At 42.1% G+C, this 20,854-nt stretch overlaps 1 protein-coding gene across 2 annotated transcripts in view; it reads right to left on the minus strand.

Annotated features, from left to right (window-relative positions):
• Positions 1-20,854, minus strand: part of KLF12 (KLF transcription factor 12) — a 330,400-nt gene that overhangs the window by 114,707 nt on the left and 194,839 nt on the right. For both annotated transcript variants that reach the window (XM_073580385.1, XM_073580384.1), the window contains exon 2: positions 9,333-9,415. In XM_073580385.1, the coding sequence (XP_073436486.1) occupies positions 9,333-9,398 (66 nt within the window). In that variant the 5' untranslated portion in view covers positions 9,399-9,415. The remainder of the gene's footprint in view (positions 1-9,332; positions 9,416-20,854) is intronic.

The raw sequence follows: 20,854 nt of genomic DNA on the forward strand, positions 1-20,854 counted from the left end.
TTGAAATAGATGGGCCTTTTTTTACTGAGGTGATTATTTGGAAATTTCTAATATGTCTAGTCTAATAGGGCGAGAGGGAAACTCATCAAGGCAGTCAGCTTTAAATAATGGCTTCTTAAAACACTTATTTCCGCTTGTAATAAATAGCAACTCAGGCACAGTTAAGTCGCCTCTTTAAAGTACCACAATGAAATACTTTACGCGACACAACCGTGATGAAAATAACCTGATTATGTATGCATGATCCTCATTTCCAGCCTTCCTAGCGTCACATTAATGCCCAGCATATACAGTCAATTTCCTCAGAGGGCAAAGCAATACAAACTTGTTATCCATCTTCTTAAGTATTTGTATGTCTGACCTGACAATATACATCTTAGTAACCATTAACCTTAGAGAGACTAGCCAGTACTAAATTCTTCTTTTTATTATTAGCCAAAATATTAACAGCCAAGTAGGTGCCAACTAGTTAGCAACCACCTGCCGCTGGTTTAAAGTGGTCACGGACAACTCCTGCCGGCGATTCATCTGCTCCATGTCAACAGATCAGTTCTTGTTCCACACTGCTCTGTAAACGGGCCAGAAATCACCCAATGAACAAGCAAAATGTTTGGTCATTGGGTGCGATAAGTTTTATGATGAAAAAAAACATTAAAAACCATCATTACCAGAAGTAGATTGCCCCATGGTATTAACAAATTATATTTTTCATTTTTACTGTATTTGTTAGTCCCTTTATGGGACTTGAAGCTGTGATTATCCAACCACTTGTACCATACATGGCAGTGCACCATCTTAAGTTTTAGCCCTATGGGTTGTATTTTTTACACTACTTTACAACTTTGCTTTGCCAAAAATGGCATTTACAGTCTATGAGAGGGAAGGGCGACTTATTAAAGACTTAAAGGTTTTTCTCCAGAACACGCATGTAAAATGTTGTGATTTTTCAGAGTTCCACAAAAAAATTGCGACTTTTCAGTTTTCATGCCAGTTATGAAGGAGCTGGGAAAGGGGCAGGGCAAAGCATGGTAACACCTGCCCATCAAATTCATCAATTGCTGGCATTTTATATGCCAGAAATATTAAAAGTCAGGGACTTGAGTAATATTTCTTGCGAATCGCAAGGAGGCGCACACAACTGAGAAGTTGCGCCAAATTCATTAAGTGAATTATTCCAAGAAGCCCTTCACTAAGACTGGTATGTGCAACACAAATGTTAATGAATCGGCCCCTACGTCTTCACATTGTTGGTTGTTTGGGGGTTGTTGAGACTAGAAAACAGTGTGTTTTATTGTAATTTTAATAGCTGAATTTTTTTATTACTATATTAGTAATAATAATCTTTATTTTTTATATAGCGCTAACATATTCCGCAGCGCTTTACAGTTTGCACACATCATCATCACTGTCCCCGATGGGGCTCATAATCTAAATTCCCTATCAGGATGTCTTTAGAATGTCGGAGGAAACCGGAGTGCCCGGAGGAAACCCACGCAAACACGGGGAGAACATACAAACTCCTTGCAGATGTTGTCCTTGGTGGGATTCGAACCCAGGACCACTGAGCCACCGTGCCGCCTTAGTAAACTTTTTCACACTAGTCCAAATTTTCCACTGGCCACAAGAGTACTCAGCAGTTTGCTTATCATCAAAGCAAGGATAACAATGACAGGTAACCCCTCTATACAGAGATGATAACATAGAATCAAGCATTACCAATTGGCGATGTCACAGTTGACCTCGCCCTCAATCCCTTCACAATGACCTTTACACCTGCTCATTAGATGCTTCAATACAAAAGATAGGGTCGGTGTCTATTCATTGTGGCTAATATCTATATATTGTTTCCTGAAACAACAGGAAGTTAGAGACTAAAAAATTCCCAGTGGTCAGTATGAAAATACCAAAATTTCTATTTTTACATTTTAATACAGATTCTAATAAGAAAAGAAAAATGACAAAAAAAATCTTAACACAACCTGATTAAAACCCCTTATTAACCATGCCGGATAGGCCTTAATATGTTTCTTCTCTCCTCTTTGAGCACTCATAATACTTTTTTTTTTTTTTAATTGACATGACAGTGTGGGGCTTTATTTAATGTGGGACAAATTAAATTATGTTTATCAATTTTTATCACTGTTTCAGGTACATATAAGGCTAGTTTCACACTAGCGTTTTGGAGCGCAGCGACGGCCTGCGCACGGCCGCCGCTAAGCCCCGCCCCCTGCCGCGCCTCCGCCGGTAGCTCCGCCTACCGGCGCATGACGCTGCATGCGCCCTGCGTCCCCTATCTCTATCATTGGGGGCGCAGGCCGTGCGCAGTATGCGTTTGGCGGCGCATGCGCCTTTTTGACGGTGCGCCGACCTGCACCAAACGCAACCTGCTGCAGTTTGGTTGCGCCGGCGCACCATCAAAAAGGCGCAGGCGCCGCCAAACGCATACTGCGCACGGCCTGCGCCCCCAGTGATAGAGATAGGGGACGCAGGGCGCATGCAGCGTCATGCGCCGGTAGGCGGAGCTACCGGCGGAGGCGCGGCAGGGGGCGGGGCTTAGCGGCGGCCGTGCGCAGGCCGTCGCTGCGCTCCAAAACGCTAGTGTGAAACTAGCCTTAATTGTATAATTTACACATTACATAGAGTTCTTTGTGTTTTATTTTATTTCTTCACATTTTTTTACTGCACACATTTCACACTAAATAACCAGTCAAATGAAGTCTCCAGGTCATTATGGTCAAATAGATACCAAATATGGAATATAATTTATTTAATATACAACATTGTAAAAAACAACAACTTTCTTTTAGTATTTTTGTAGATATTTTTGTATGGAGGACTTTTTATTTTAGTTATTTATTTTTTTGCAGATGTTTTTTACATTTTTAACATTATTTTTTACATACAGTAATTTGTCCTCCATGTGATTATAAAATATTTCTGGAGAACATGTTTTCCTTTGATTGCTTGATTGTTTCCTTTTTTTTCCCTCCGCAACTGCAGGCCCAGTTACAGAGGAATATAGCCACCTGATGTGCCAGGTATCACTGACAGGGATGATCTGGATCTGCTAGGACCCAGCAGCTCTGCTATACTGGCAGAGACACGGCAATCAAGAGACAGTCAGATCCTATAAATGTTTCTGTTTGCTGCATAGCACCTGCTGAACGGTATGCAGCCAACAAAGGATAGAATCGGTAAAGAACTTCTCCTTAGGCTGTGTTTTAAAGCCATGAACCAGACCTTCTTCTGCCAGATTTCATCAGTAAATTTCAAATGGTGTAAGTCAAATCATAGGGCAAATCACCATCTATGGCATTTGGTTGTTATATTTTTAAAGCAATAGATTATTTTCAGTTGATAACTTCCCTTTAGGCTGAGTTCAGTATTTGGTCAGTATTTTACATCACTATATGTAAGCCAAAATCAGGAGTGGAACAATTAGAGGAAAAGTATAACAGAAACACATGCGCCACTTCTGCATTTTCCACTCACTCCTGGTTTTGACAAATACTGAGGTAAAATACTGACCAAATACTGAACGAACGTGTGAACGCGACCTAACGCTAGGGTTACACGAGCATATTAAAAATCATTCAGAGTTGCATGCAGGAAAGTGGGACAATTTTTTTCTCACTTGTCATCCATATGCTATTCGTTTATTTACTCAGCAGCTATTAATCACTTACAAGACCATTTACCGTTTCCTATTGTGGTGTAGTGTCCACGGTGTCCGCTAAGGGGAGCTGTGTGACCGTTATGTATCCCAAGGTGGGTGGCCTTGGGATGAAGGCTTGATTATGTGTTGATCAGCAGAGGTACTGCAAAGGTTTCTGGTACAATGTGTCAGGGAGAGCCTTCAGGTGGCTGGTGAGACGGGTGGAACCAGCCACCTACAAATCCACCTAGGCGCGTGGCTCTAACACCTGAAGTAAAGCCTATGTGTGAATGGGTGTAGGACCTGCAATGAGGTCATAGCTATGTGATCCGGTGGGCGTGGCTACGGACCATATAAGGTGACCAGGGTAGGTCACATAAGTGAATGCCTGGACCCGGTTGGTCCGTATGGAAGGTCTCATCAGGCCGACTGCTGGGAGATGTGGCTGCCTTCCAGAACAACACGTGTGGAGGCTGTGTATAATAATAATAATAATACATTTTATTTCTATAGCGCCGACATATTCCGCAGCACTTTACATTTCAGGGGGGATTTGTACAGACAATAGACATTACAGCATAACAATAATCACATAGATTATAACAAATACAAAGATGAAAGAGGGCCCTGCTCGCAAGCTTACAGTCTATGAGGAAAGAGGTAGACATGAAAGGTGGGTGGTAACAGTTGCCCTGATTGTATGGACCAGCCATAATGTTAAGTGTGTAACAGTACAAACACAGAGGGCTAATGGATACATAAAGCATGTAGGAACATGATGCGGGGAATCTGGTTATGGTAAAACTTTTGGCTGTGCCACACAGGGATAGATTAGGTTAATGTGTTGAGGCGATAGGCCAGTCTGAATAAATGCGTTTTCAGGGCACGCTTAAAATTGTGGGGATTGGGGACTAATCGTATTGACCTGGGAAGTGCATTCCAAAGAATTGGCGCAGCACGTGTAAATTCTTGGAGACGGGAGTGGGAGGTTCTGACTATTGAGGATGCTAACCTCAGCTAATCAGCAGAACGGAGGGCGCGGGTAGGGTGGTATACTGAAACAAGGGAGGAGATGTAGGGTGGTGCTGAGCTATGGAGGGCTTTGTGGGTGAGGGTAGTAAGTTTATACTGAATTCTGGAGTGGATGGGTAGCCAGTGTAATGACTGGCACAAGGTAGAGGCATCGGTGTAACGATTGGTGAGGAATATGATCCTGGCTGCAGCATTCAAGACATATTGGAGAGGGGAGAGTTTGATAAGAGGGAGACCGATTAGAAGAGCGTTACAATAGTCGAGACGAGAATGAATAAGAGAAACAGTAAGAGTTTTTGCAGAGTCAAAAGTAAGAAAAGGTCGAATTCTAGAAATGTTTTTGAGGTGCAGATGATAAGAACGAGCCAGTGATCGAATGTGAGGGGCAAAGGAAAGCTCGGAATCAAGTATGACCCCAAGACAGCGGGCCTGTTGCTGGGGAGTAATAGTGGAACCACACACAGAAATGGCAATGTCGGGTATAGGTACATTATTAGAGTGAGGAAACACCAGGAGTTCAGTCTTTGACAGGTTCAGTTTCAGATATAGTGAGGACATGATATTAGACACAGCGTTTAGACAATCGCCGGTGTTTTCTAGAAAGGCTGGCGTGATGTCAGGAGAAGAAGCGTATAATTGGGTGTCATCAGCAGAGATGGTACTGGAAATCAAATCTACTGTGTATAATGTCTACGTGTGTCTGACAGTTCCCTGGAGGGAACAGACGTCTGCAGTATGAAGCAGCTAAGAAGGTAGCCCGGACAGGGTGAGATGTGTTTAGGCGAGAGCCTGCGTACCGGACATAACACAGCCTGTGTGACCAAAGGGTTAACAGAGCGGAGCTCTGTCATGAACGCTATGCTGTTTGATATGTAAAGCCTGTTCCTGTTTATGGTTTATGCTGGCCAATAAACCACATGGACTGATTTATGTTGAGAAACCCGTGCCGAACCTGGTTAATCGGCTGCCTAGCGAGTGTTCCCAACACGAATAACAAGCGCTACATTACACTATGTTACAGGATTGCAATGTATCAATAAAAATGTTATACTGTGGCTCCATGTGGCATTCCATTTTTTTCTCATACCTATAGACTTGAATGGGTGAATCTCACCCGATTTACAAAGGAAAATCGTGCATGCCGCCGCAGTGTTTTGTTTGACTGGTCTCCCTGAGGTCAGTGATTGTTTCGTGATGTTGGTCTACTAGGCATTGCTCCCACCTAGCCAGAATCCTACTCCACACTGATGAGGGGCAACACCCCGAAACAGCTGTCTGTGGATGGATACCTGGCCTTGGTATTTCCCTTGTCATATCTGTAAACTCGTAAAGAGCTGGATATTGACTTAAAGGGCCACGTAATATGGTGGTAATAGTGGTTTCCGAAAGGAGCCACCCCTTGGCTGGGTCCTTCCCTGGAGGAAGATCTGGCTAGTCCCGTGATTGAGACTCTTAAATGAGGCTCCACGGACTTTATTTGCATATTTGTATTTCCCAGGGAGCATTGCACCTAGGATTTCACTGTGATTGAGTGCCTTTTCCGGCTGCCACAGTGTTTTCTTTGACTGGTCTCCCTGAGGTCAGTGATTGTTTCGTAATTTTTTTAACATGCAGATTCAGTCAGTGAAAAAAATCCTTCATCTGAACTGCACCATTGAATAGCATTGGTCCATATTTTTGGTCTGATAGCACTCAGATCGAAAATAAGGTCGTGTTCACGAGACCTCAGACAAATTGCAGACAGGTGTCATTATTTTAAATGTCTATGGACATCCATAAGAGCTTTTATTGTGAAACAATGTGATAATTTACCCCAAATCCACTACCACCCTTTGTTACTCTACCCTCTTTTGAGGTGCACTCTGTGTGCATCTACTCCCCACCCTTAAACTGGCTGTTATTTACCGCCCCCAGGGCTAGCCACTACCTTTTCTGACCATTTCACCACCTGGCTACTTCATTTCCTTTTCACTGACATCCCCACTATCATCGGTGACTTCAACATCCCCATTTACACATGCCACTCTGCTGTCTCTGTCTCTAAGCTTCTATCTCTCACTTCTTCATTCGGCCTTCAATGGTCTTCTGCAGCCACTCACAAAGACGACCACACACTGGACCTCATCTTCACCCACCTCTGTTCCCTATTTAACCTCTCCCTCTGTCTGACAACAACCTACTCACATTCTCTTCCCTCTCCTCTCCTGGTGCAAAATCCCCACTCCACAAACTTGCACACTCTTGCAGAAATCTCAAACATCTTGATTTACACTCACTTTCTGAGTCCCTTCTCCCTCTTGCAGACATAGGTTGGTTACACGATGCAGATGCTGCCATCACTATATATAACACCACAACAGCTGTAGTTCTCGAACCGGTCTCCCCCTCACACATACCAAAGCTCTCACAATCAACAGGCAACCCTGGCATACCAGAGTTACTAAAGAACTGAGGCGGGCATCCAGGGTTGCTGAGCAGAGGTTGAAAAGATCCCACTCCAATGAGCACTTCATCACATTCAAACAGTCCTTTACCACTTTTAAGTCCACACTCACTGGAGCAAAACAAACCTACCTCTCATCTCTCATATCCTCCCTGTCTTACAACTCTAAACAGCTATGCAACACTTTCAATTCTCTCCTCCGTCCCTCAGCAACCTCCTCCCTCTCCTCTCTTCTCACCTGAAGACATTGCCTCATTCTTCAAGCAGAAGAACGATAACATCAGAGAAAGCTTTGGCCTACAGTCCCCACTGCTCCTCCTCACAACTACTCAGCCCTTCTCCTCCAAAACCAGCTTCTCTATTACAGAAGATCAAATTGCTTCTCTACTCTGAAGATCACATCTCACCACCACCTGTGCACTCGACCCGATCCCATCCCACCTCATCCCTCTTTGTCTAGCTGTTGCACCATACCACTTCCTCCCTATGCCTCAAAATGACTGGAACAACATGTCCATCTTGAACTGGCCTCCCACCTCTCTTCCTGCTCCCTCTTTGACCACTTACAATCTGGCTTCCAACCACATCATTCCTCTGAAACTTCCCTGACTAAAGTATCCAATGACCTACTAACCGCCAAATCCAAGCAACACTACTCTGTCCTTTTCCTCCAGGACCTGTCATCTGCTTTTCACACAGTCGACCATTCCCTCTTACTACAAATTCTCACATCTCTTAGCATCACAGACTTGGCTCTATCTTAGATCTCTTCATACCTAACGGACAGGACATTCAGCATCTCCCACTCACACACCACCTCTTCTTCTCGCCCCCTATCTGTCGGTGTCCCTCAAAGTTCAGTTCTAAGACACTTGCTCTTCTCCACCTACATTTTCAGCCTGGGACAGCTCATAGAGTCCTTCGGCTTTCAGTATCATCTCGATGCTTATGACACACATATCTACCTCTCTGGACCCAATATCACCCCCTTGCTAACCAGAATCCCACAATGTCTGTCTGCTATTTCAATCAATTTCTAAAACTTAACATGGATAAAACAAAATTCATCATCTTTCCCCCATCTCACTCAACTCCCCCCCCTCAACACACCTATCCATTAAAGTAAATGACTGCTCACTCTCCCCAGTCTCAAAAACTCACTGCCTCGCGGTAACCTTGGACTCTAATCTCTCCTTCAAACAATATATCCAAGCTCTTTCCACTTCCTTCAGACTACAACTCAAAACTACTTCCTCCTCTTCCCACAATCACATACAAGATTTCTCCCGTGCATCCTCCTTACTCTGTAGCTCTCTACCACAACAACCTACCTCTTCCGACAAGCCTACAACCTTCAGTAACCATCGTTCCACCACACTGCTGCACGACCAGCTCTACCCTCACCTACTGTATCCTCACCCATCCCTTGTAGACTGCGAGCCCTCAAGGGCATGGTCCTCTCTCCTCTTGCACCAGTCGGTGACTTGTATTGTTTATGGTTATTGTTCTTGTTTTTTATTATGTATACCACTTTTCACATGTAAAGAGCCAGGGAATAAATAGCACTATAATAATAAATAATAATTAAAAATGTCAATCAGATTAAATAGTGCTACAATACTTTAAATCTGTAGTTGAAGTTTCCTTCTTTTGGGAAAAAAAAGCCTTCACATACTGCACTCAGTCTGCATCTAAATATCTTGGCCATAGGGCTTGTTGGCATAGCCTCCATCAATGGATATTACCCAGTTGTCCCTTACACTTTTTTGCAGACTGATAGCATCTCTGAGTTAGGTCTTATTTTCAATCTAAACATGTTCATTCAAGGTAAGGTGTCTGCAAAAAAATGGAAAGCACATTGATGCCATAAGTGTTTCACCCATGTGCTCAGTTTTACATAGACTAATGCTGACAAAAGCTTGGAAATCTCCATCAGTTTTTTCACAAATGAGAAAAATGGATGGAAAAAATGGACGAAAAAATGGACAAAAAAAGGACCAAAAGCAGATGAAAATAGAGATCCAGAATAAGAAAAAAACACATGAATTTGATCTTACCCATAAGAAACAGACTCCAACAGTAATAAACATTAATAAACATACATTGACAACTACCGTAATTGATCTCTTCAAGAAATGGATTTTTTTTTCCTGTTACTGAATGAATGCAATGAAGGCAGCTCATGTAGTAAAGCCTACTTACCACTTGCTCAGATTCCAATAGTTCGGTTTTGACTCTTGCTGCCGGCATCCCGTCCAGCATTAACATTCTTTGCTCAAAGATATCTGTTGTAAAAGAGAAAAATAAAGAATTTGTAAACCAAAAGAGCTTTTTATGTGTCCGATGTTGAAATCATCAATAAAATATAAAGGAAACAGAAAAAGAGAGCCACTCTTTTATTATAAATGACCCTGAAGGTGGTATCATAATTAGATATAAACTGCCATGAGAGTCTTGTAAAGCAGAGGGTTTGGCTTTATTAAAACCAAATTTATGAACTATATCCCAAGTATATGCTTAGATAGTTAAAAAGTATCAATGGCCACATACATCCCAAGACAAAATGCACTCTTATGACTTATGTTTGGCAGGGTAATATGTGTTTAAACGGCATACGTGTTGCACAACTGCATGTCTAACCAGCTCTCTTCGCATCCATCGGTTCAACAATTTTTTAAGCATCTCTTACGTAAATGGTTAAGCAGGCAAGATAAAAAGTCCAGGAAAACTAGGTTTGCTACATTATAATTGTGACAATATGAAATATATACAGTGCCTACAAGTAGTATTCAACCCCCTGCAGATTTAGCAGGTTTACACATTCGGAATTAACTTGGCATTGTGACATTTGGACTGTAGATCAGCCTGGAAGTGTGAAATGCACTGCAGCAAAAAAGAATGTTATTTCTTTGTTTAATTTTTTTTTAAATTGTGAAAAGTTTATTCAGAGGGTCATTTATTATTCAACCCCTCAAACCACCAGAATTCTGTTTGGTTCCCCTAAAGTATTAGGAAGTATTTCAGGCACAAAGAACAATGAGCTTCACATGTTTGGATTAATTATCTCTTTTTCCAGCCTTTTCTGACTATTTAAGACCCTCCCCAAACTTGTGAACAGCACTCATACATGGTCAACATGGGAAAGACAAAGGAGCATTCCAAGGCCATCAGAGACAAGATTGTGGAGGGTCACAAGGCTGGCAAGGGGTACAAAACCCTTTCCAAGAAGTTGGGCCTACCTGTCTCCACTGTTGGGAGCATCATCCGGAAGTGGAAGGCTTATGGAACTACTGTTAGCCTTCCACGGCCTGGACAGCCTTTGAAAGTTTCCTCCCGTGCCGAGGCCAGGCTTGTCCGAAGAGTCAAGGCTAACCCAAGGACAACAAGGAAGGAGCTCCGGGAAGATCTCATGGCAGTGGGGACATTGGTTTCAGTCAATACCATAAGTAACGTACTCCACCGCAATGGTCTCCGTTCCAGACGAGCCTGTAAGGTACCTTTACTTTCAAAGCGTCATGTCAAGGCTCGTCTACAGTTTGCTCATGATCACTTGGAGGACTCTGAGACAGACTGGTTCAAGGTTCTCTGGTCTGATGAGACCAAGATCGAGATCTTTGGTGCCAACCACACACGTGACGTTTGGAGACTGGATGGCACTGCATACGACCCCAAGAATACCATCCCTACAGTCAAGCATGGTGGTGGCAGCATCATGCTGTGGGGCTGTTTCTCAGCCAAGGGGCCTGGCCATCTGGTCCGCATCCATGGGAAGATGGATAGCAATGCCTACCTGGAGATTTTGGCCAAGAACCTCCGCTCCTCCATCAAGAATCTTAAGATGGGTCGTCATTTCATCTTCCAACAGGACAACGACCCAAAGCACACAGCCAAGAAAACCAAGGCCTGGTTCGAGAGGGAAAAAATCAAGGTGTTGCAGTGGCCTAGTCAGTCTCCTGACCTTAACCCAATTGAAAACTTGTGGAAGGAGCTCAAGATTAAAGTCCACATGAGACACCCAAAGAACCTAGATAACTTGGAGAAGATCTGCATGGAGGAGTGGGCCAAGATATCTCCAGAGACCTGTGCCGGCCTAATCAGGTCTTATAAAAGACGATTATTAGCTGTAATTGCAAACAAGGGTTATTCCACAAAATATTAAACCTAGGGGTTGAATAATAATTGACCCACACTTTTATGTTTAAAATGTATTAAAATTTAACCGAGCCACATAATTTTTTGTTTTTTAAGATTTATGCATCTGTTAATAAATCCTGCTCTTGTTTGAAGTTTGAAGGCTCTAACTTATTTGCATCTTATCAAACCTGCTAAATCTGCAGGGGGTTGAATACTACTTGTAGGCACTGTATCTCTTTATGGTGATTTATTTAAAAAAATATATTGTTCTATTTTTTATGAGCACTGTAGGTCACCGAATAGCCTAATAGTGAGGTACTTATGCAAACTGGGGGAGAGGGGAGTACGGGATAGCTTCCCTCTCCTCTATTAACTTAAGATGCCGTGGTCACTACTGACAACCACATCAAAGGGGTCAGCTATCAGAAACCATCTAATTCACATGTGTAGATCCTAATAAAATTATCTACTCACACACACACACACACACACACACACACACACACTTTATAATCTTTATTTTATAGCTTCAACACATTCAAGAGCACTTGAGTTTTGGTGAGTGGGAGGAAACCGGAGAACCTAGAGGAAACCAACACATACACAAGGAAAACATATAACCACTGAGCCACTGTGCTGTCTATGACATTAACTGGATAGTTGTAACACAAAAGAAATTATATTCAAATTCTAATGCATTTGAATCGATGCAATTTCTTATAGAGGTCATTGTGAGTTAAAGAGGACCTTTCATTGGATTTTGTAATTAATACAGAGTACCTCTTCAAATAGGAGTTACTTCACTGATTCTGGAATGTTTTTTTATTTTTCTTCTGTGCCCCTCTGTTCCAAAGTTATGCCATCCGGTAATCAAGATACAGAGTTTTCCTTCAACCAACTGGAGGCACACCACAGAACTCTGTGGGGCCAATGGCATGACTGTGTTTTGACTTGCTAGTAACAGAGGAGAAAAGTAAATGCCATACCCCCAGTTAATTGAAGGAAAAATTTGGAAAAATTGCACCCTTTTTATCAGGGAAAGAGTTACAACTTTGAAATGGAGGGGCACAAAAGAAAATCTGTTTCAGAATCAGTGGATTAGCACCACTTAGAGGGGGTAATCAGTTTAACCTTAAACCCGCAGACTGCAAAGTTTAGCTTGCAAAAAAGAAGGCTAGAAGTAGACTTAATTGCCGTCTACAAATATCTGAAGGATGTCACAGTGTAGAGGGATCATCATTATTCTCATTTGCACATGGAACATGAGAAGCATTGGAATGAAACTGAAAGGGAGAAGATACGGATTACATATTACAAAAAAGCTTTTTGACAGTGAGGATGATCAATGAGTGGAACAGGCTGCAATGAGAGGTGGTGAGTTCTCCTTCAATGGAAGTTGGACACAATAACCCTTGAGGTCCTTCCAACTCTAACATTCTATGATTCTATGAGAATTTCACAATTTTCAAACTTTGAATTCTTATGCTCTTAAATCAGATAGTTATGGCACACAAAATAGCTAATAAACATTACCCATTTATCTACTTTACATCAGCACAATTTTTGAAACATTTTTTTTTGTTATATTGGTTAAAAGTTGACCAGCAATTTCTAATTTTTACAACAAAATTTACAAAACCATTTTTTAGGGTCCACATCACATTTGAAATCACTTTGAGGGGTCTATATAACAGAAAATACAAAAATGGGACACCATTCTAAAAACTGCACCCCTCAAGGTGCTCAAAACAACATTCAAGAAGTTTATTAACTCTTCAGGTGCTTCACAGCAACTGAAGCAATGTGGAAGGAAAAAATGAACATTTAACTTTATTTCACTAAAATTTTACTTTAGACCCAATTTTTTTTAATTTCACAAGGGTAATAGGAAAAAATGGACCCCAAAATTTCTTGTCCATATTTTCCTGAGCATACCGATACCCCATATGTGGGGGAAAACTACTGTTTGTGCGCATGGCAGGGCCCGGAAGGGAATGGGCGCCATTTGAATTTTTTAATGCAAAATTTGCTGGAATCATTAGGCCATGTCACATTTGGAGAGTCCCTGATGTGCTTAAAAAAGTGGAAACCCCCGAATAAGTGAACCTACTTTGGAAACTAGATCCCCCCTAGAACTTATCTAGATGTGTGGTGAGCATTTTTAAGGTGCTTCACAGAACGTTATAACATAGTCATGAAAACAAAAAAAAAAAATCTCATTTTCTTCCACAAAATGATCTTTTAACCCCAAATCTTTTATTTTCATAAAAAGCAACCGGAGGTAGTTTACTGATGTGTGTCAGCGATCAGCGCTCAAAGGCTGTAGGAAGCACGCACTGATGCAATTTGCTTACGAAGCTGACACTAACCCTAACTAAATTTAGTAAAAAATACTGTAGTAGTCGACATTTACTACAGTATACTTTCACTGTCTGCAATCTAAATTTTTAAAATTCTTTAACTAAAAAAAAAGCAACAACCGGAGGCCGTTAACTGATGTGCGTAAGCACACAGTGCTGGACAACTGTAGGACACACAGATGATTTTTTTTTCCACGCCAAAACTAACTCAAGTCTGTAAAAAGTACTGTAGTAGATGATTGCTACAGTAAATTTTACTTTCCCCAATGCAAATTAATTTTTTATTCTCTTTTCACAAAAATAAAAAGAAACCCCAACATCTGGAGCGATCAGCGCTGATCAGCTGTAGGAGGCATGGATGATTCAGGGCGGTCACTGCCAGGTCACACAGAGTCTTGTGCACTCTGATTGATGACATTGATCGCACCAATCAGAGCTGGCCTTGATGACACCGGCATTGCTAAATCTCCAGCCTATGATCGGGTCTCTTACAGAACCAATCATAGGCTGGACATCAGTGTTTCAGGCAATCCAATTGCCTGAAACACTGAGAAACACTGATTGGCTGCTCAGAATTGAAAAGTCAATCACAGCGACCGTAGTTATACTGTGGCGTCGTCACACCTCAAGATGAAGTCGCCATGTTCCCTGCCGTGAGAAACAGTAGGAACAATCATGCAATTACTGTGCACTTAGTCATAGCATGGGTCGGGAAGGGGTTCAATGAAAAAAAAAAAATCCAGTGAAAGGTCCTTTTTAAGGACACCTTTCCAGCTTGGTTTAAAAAGAGAATACACCAGAGGTGGGTTTGGAATATCTGCTGGGGACAATGTAAACTTCCACTGCAAGACAATACTGCAATTCTAACTCAATGAGTTTTCTGGGTATTAAAGTATGATTTACAATGTTTACTTGAAAAATCTCTGACTAGATGGTGTTACATCAATACTCGAGTTAGAAAAGGATTCTTTAAATGTCTGTGTGACTCAGTAAAATAAATCATAACTACAACGTCACCCAAGTACAGAAGTAACCGGCATCAATTTGTCATTCAGAATGTACTAATCCTGCTCTGCTAGGCTGTGTCACCTATACAAAAATGCATCCGTTGTCATCAGGCTTCTTCCCACATACTACTCCCAGGCGCTGGTGTGATGCTAGATCGGAATGCTACATGAAGCCTTGTGATCAGACCACCGGACCGCCACCTATACCTGTCTGCTGCGACTGCGGACTTGCTACACAGGAGGGAACCATACTATTGCAAATAATGGAAAACCGCACAGCTGCATAAGCTTGTGGTTGCCTGATGTCACAGACCTGGCATTGTATTAATTTTAGTTCAGTTTATCAGGGGTTAATCTGACTGGGGGCTTACCAACAGCTTAAGCCTGTTTCACACATCAGTTTTTGTGTTCAGTCAAAATCCGCTAAAATGACGGATAGCGGATCCGTTCCTGAACTGACCACCGGATCCGTGAAAGGAAGAATTTGAAAGGAACCGCTGCCGAGAGAGAGAGAGATAATTTTTCCAGCCGCCAGAACAGAGTTTAGGGTTAAATTTCCAGCTCAGTGAAGTCTTTCAGCCATGCGCAGTGAGAAGTGCGGATCCTGCCGCTCGAAAAAACGTTACATGCTCCGTTCGGGCATGTCGGCGGACGTCAAAATTTTGGCGGATCCGCAAAAAAATGGATCCAACGGATGACCATCCGTCAAGATCCGCCGGTAATGCAACTCAATGGGAAAAAAACGGATCCGCCAAAAAAAAAATGGCGGATCCGTTTTTTTTGCAAAACGCCGGATTTTGACTGATGGACAAAAACTGATGGACAAAAACTGATGTGTGAAACAGGCCTTAAATGAGTTTGTGTTTGATTGGTTCTTTTCTCTCCTCAGAGCAGGTCTAATATGATTGGGCCAGAGAAAGGGCGCCAAATGTAAGCTATAAATAGACCTACATTCCTCTCAGGACTGCAGAGCAAGAACAAAGAAAAAATTCTTTAAGTTTCCGCCCGCCCTCCCTGATTTTTTATGGATTTTGTTATTTTATACTGTCGAGGTCCTTTATTACTGAGAATAAGTCGCTAAGGTGGACGAGTTTCTGGTTTGTTATTGGCCACAGGTAAAATCGCCCAGTAATCTGGGTGGATTGGTTCTGGCATTTTATTAAATTGATTAATTAATGATTATTTATCCTATTTATGGATTTATTAAATTAAACTCATACTAATATTTTCAGGTAATCTCTTAATAAAGGCACCTCAGCCAATTTTTGATACCACAGCAGTGGTCCAGTGTCTTATTTCATATTAGCGTTAAATGGGGTTGGTGCAATAGGTCTTGTGTCATCCATCAGTTGAAACGCCAGATGCAATCGACGATGCAGCACTGGACATATGTGCCAGGGGCTGAAGACATATGCATGTCATGTATGCTCCTTTTATGGCTTGCTTTCTTTTGTAGGACTTTTTAAAGGGTTTATCCCATAAAAACTTTTATCAGATATTCACAGATTAAAAGAATTTATTTTGGGAGTCCAGCTGCTGAGAGCCCTACTGATCTTGAGAACTAGGGCCCGAAAGTAGTAAGCATGTATGACCACCACTCCCATTAGAAACTAAGCGATTTTTTTTTATCAGAATGGAACTTTTTCCATTTACACTAATAGTGACATAGATTTCAATTACAATTTCTATTTACTATATATATATATATATATATATATATATATATATATATATATATATATATATATATATATATACACACACACACACACACATTACATACACATATACACTCACTGGCCACTTTATTAGGTACACCATGCTAGTAAGGGGTTGGACCCCCTTTTGCCTTCAGAACTGCCTCAATTCTTCGTGGCAGAGATTCAACAAGGTGCTGGAAGCATTCCTCAGAGATTTTGGACCATATTGACATGATGGCATCACACAGTTGGCGCAGATTTGTCGGCTGCACATCCCTGATGCGAATCTCCCGTTCCACCACATCCCAAAGATGCTCTATTGGATTGAGATCTGGTGACTGAGGAGGCCATTTGAGTACAGTAAACTCATTGTCATGTTCAAGAAACCAATCTGAGATGATTCGAGCTTTATGACATGGCGCATTATCCTGCTGAAAGTAGCCATCAGATGTTGGGTACATTGTGGTCATAAAGGGATGGACATGGTCAGCAACAATACTCAGGTAGGCTGTGGCGTTGCAACGATGCTCAATTGGTACCAAGGGGCCCAAAGAGTGCCCAGAAAAAATTCCCCACACCATGACACCACCACCACCAGCCTGAACCGTTGATACAAGGCAGGATGGATCCATGCTTTCATGTTGTTTACGCCAAATTCTGACCCTACCATCCGAATGTCGCAGCAGAAATCGAGACTCATCAGACCAGGCAACGTTTTTCCAATCTTCTACTGTCCAATTTCGATGAGCTTGTGCAAATTTTAGCCTCAGTTTCCTGCTCTTAGCTGAGAGGAGTGGTACCCAGTGTGGTCTTCTGCTGCTGTAGCCCATCTGCCTCAAAGTTCGACGCACTGTGCGTTCAGAGATGCTCTTCTGCCTACCTTGGTTGTAACGGGTGGCAATTTGAGTCACTGTTGCCTTTCTATCAGCTCGAACCAGTCTGCCCATTCTCCTCTGACCTCTGGCATCAACATGGCATTTCCGGCCACAGAACTGCCGCTCACTGGATTTTTTTTCTTTTTCGGACCATTCTCTGTAAACCCTAGAGATGGTTGTGCGTGAAAATCCCAGTAGATCAGCAGTTTCTGAAATTCTCAGACCAGCCCTTCTGGCACCAACAATCATGCCACGTTCAAAGGCACTCAAATCACCTTTCTTCCCCATACTGATGCTCGGTTTGAACTGCAGGAGATTGTCTTGACCATGTCTACATGCCTAAATGCACTGAGTTGCCGCCATGTGATTGGCTGATTAGAAATTAAGTCTTAACACACAGTTGGACAGGTGTACCTAATAAAGTGGCCAGTGAGTGTATATATACACACATATATATGTCAACTATCTAATTTGTGTCACCACAAAGAAATATGGAAGCAACAGGGCATTTTTCTCAGGAAATTACCAGAAGCATTAGTGACGCACACAAGCCCTGAAGCCGCAATCGTTTTTGACACTGCTGCATTACATCTGAACCTGTACAAATTTTAATACAGTGGCAAAAACTATAATCTGTACAGACATCAAAGGGTATGTTCACACAAATACTGTATATCCCACAGACGATTCAGGTGTGAATTGTACCAAATGACACACTGATCGTACACCGGTCACATCTGCTTGGTCCTGAACTGACTGGGTCAATACTTCAGTCCTAATTCACATGACACCACTGTATATCAGCAATGCACAAATCCGTAATACATAGACGACCATACAAATCTATGGGCACATACTGCATCACAATGAAATCTAAGGATACGTTCAAATGACTTTATTTTTGGTCCAAGTGAGGCCCGCGAAAAAAACTGACCTCACACAGACGGCACATTAATCTCTGCTGTTTAATTGAACAGCTCAGATGACAATTTTTTAAAATGATGTCTTTGGGGTGGAAAACTGCAGCGTGGACTAGTCTAGACTGTATTTGGGATGAGACTAATCAAGTCTATCAAATCTCATAGAGATCATCTGTATTGCATCCTATTTTTACAGATACATTGCCATTATTAATTTCAGCATAAGACTCCATACAATATTCAGTTATGACAAGTGATGAGCGCGCATGTTCGGGTGTTATCAGAGTGTCTTCGGAATGACCGAATAATATGGTCCCTGCGGATGCATAATTCACGGCTGTTAGGCTGGTTTCACACTTGCGTTTTTTTGCGCATAAAAACGAATGCGGTTTTTTTTCCTATACTTTAACATGGGTGCGCATACACACGTGTTTGTACGCGCATGCGTTTTTTTGTAGTGTGCGCTCGGGCGCACAAAATGCATCCTGTTGCATTTTTTGTGCGTCCGACTTGTCCCAAAAGAAAGCATGCGCACGCTATGCGTTTTTTTTCACCCAAACACCCATTATAGTCTATGGGTGCGCTGACGTGCGCATGGTAAACTCAGATAACACCCAAGCACAATCGCTCATCACTAGTTATGACACGTTTCAGCTCACCAAGCTTTTATGAACGGATGGGCTGAAACAGGCCCCACCTAAATATTGTATTAAGTCTTCTGCTGAAATTAATAGAACATTATGTGGAACCTACTGTACGCGAGTGTTGGGAATTCTTGATTCCCTCCACATGAACCATTAAGGAGTAGAGTGGCGATCATCAGTGTTGTAGCGAACCTACAGGTCTGACAATGCTATTATCCTGCAGATATGGGGCTAATGTGCATGCTAGTAGCATTATGAAGGCGCCCGGCCGCAGTGCTGAAAGTACAGCACCTAAGGGAAAATTAATTGTATTCCTCCTAGGACCAGTCAGTTTTCAGTCATGCAGGTGGGCTACCATGGCTCCAGTCAACACTCACAGCACAGTGTGACGCATGTAAGCCATCTCAGCGCTGACTGACAGTTGGCTCTGCATTGATGCACTGCAGATCCGGCTGTCAATCAGTGCCAGGGCACGCTTATAGCTGCTGTTGACTGACGCCACGCTCACATGCCTGCATGGCCGGACACCTTCATAACGCTACTAATGGGAAACTGTAGCAGGTTCTTGACATTTAATCTGAGACAGCATGGTGTAGAAACTGAGATCCTGATTCCAGATATGTGTCACTTACTGGGCTGGGTGTTTCTGTTTCAATAAATTCAGTGTTTAAACCAACAGATTATCTCTGACTAGCTACCCAGTGCTTGCCGCTCCAACCACATCCCCACCACTTATTAGTAGCTGTCAATATACATTGTACAGAGAAAGCTGACACTGTTGTGTGGGTGGGGTTATACAGGGCTCAGCATTCTGAGCTCTGCTAAGTCTGCAGCAGAGAAAACTGATTCTGTTATAACTGCTGCACACAGTAAACTAAGTGGTACATTGCTGGAATCAGGGTTTCAGCTCCTACATTATGCTGCTCTCGGAACACATATCAAAAACCTGCTGACAGATTCTATTTAACTTGCATATTAACTCGATATCTGCAGGTTAAATCGCATTATCAGACCTGTAAGTTTCCCTTTAATAACACAGTTTTTATTAATATAGGAAACTAATTTATTAAATTACTATTAATTTATAAAAATGGTAGTCATACAGAGGGAACAAAAAAAACCGGACATATAGAAAGCATACAGATTACAATACCGATGAAATAAGCATCCATTTTTATTCTGGATGAAAATTGGATGATTTTTTATAGGTTTGTCTCAATTTAGCCTAAAGACTCGAAGGCTTGTTCCTCTGATTCAGGAGTGTCGCGTACATGCTCCATCATTTCACAGAAGAATTTTCTCATCGATGCAGTCGAGGGAGTATAAAGCCTATGGAGGCACCACGGAGCCAAACATGGGGGCCAGTGGGTCAGAAAAGTGGTGCTGTCTGATGGGAGTTTGGGAAACCAGAAAGTTGTTATTGCCACTTTACAAAAGTGGGAATGGCATCTAATGACCAAAAAAAGTGCAGATGGCAAAATATTGAAATACATTTTTCTCGGTGCTTTTATTTAGGTTCCGCAAATAAAATGATTATAAGATAAAAACTAAAAAGTCCTGCAAGTGCTAATGGAGTTTCCATCCGAATAAGCTGCAGTGTATCTGGGTTTATCTCTGGTCACCTGCATACTATAGCAGAAGGTAAATGATGGGTAATACTGTCCTGGGCGATGCTCATCACACTGGTCCTTTCTATTCATGGCTTCCTAATTGTATGTTTCTTAATGGATAACCAAGTTATAGAAGTTTCCTTCTTCAGAAAACCCTTATCAAGTCCTATTCTCTGCATCACCCTCTTTCCAACAGATTTAGTGCAGCACATGAATGCGCAATAAGAGTGAATACCCTTAATGTCACCGTGAGGATGCTGGACGCCGGCAATATAAAGCGAGAGCACTGTATTATCTGCTATTTGTACTTAATGGGAGGTTGCAGTAATTTGTACCAGTGCACTCAAGCGTACAGCACCAATAATTCACAAGGCAGTGTGCTAGAGAACGGCAATTATATATCTACTCAAGAGCGATCATGTCTTCGCATGAGCTTAATATGCCTGACAATGTGACAACTCAGCAATGCACGTC

The sequence above is a fragment of the Dendrobates tinctorius genome, unplaced genomic scaffold (genome assembly GCF_039654945.1).
Source record: "Dendrobates tinctorius isolate UK_male_01 unplaced genomic scaffold, ASM3965494v1 ptg000064l, whole genome shotgun sequence".
Taxonomy (NCBI): domain Eukaryota; kingdom Metazoa; phylum Chordata; class Amphibia; order Anura; family Dendrobatidae; genus Dendrobates; species Dendrobates tinctorius.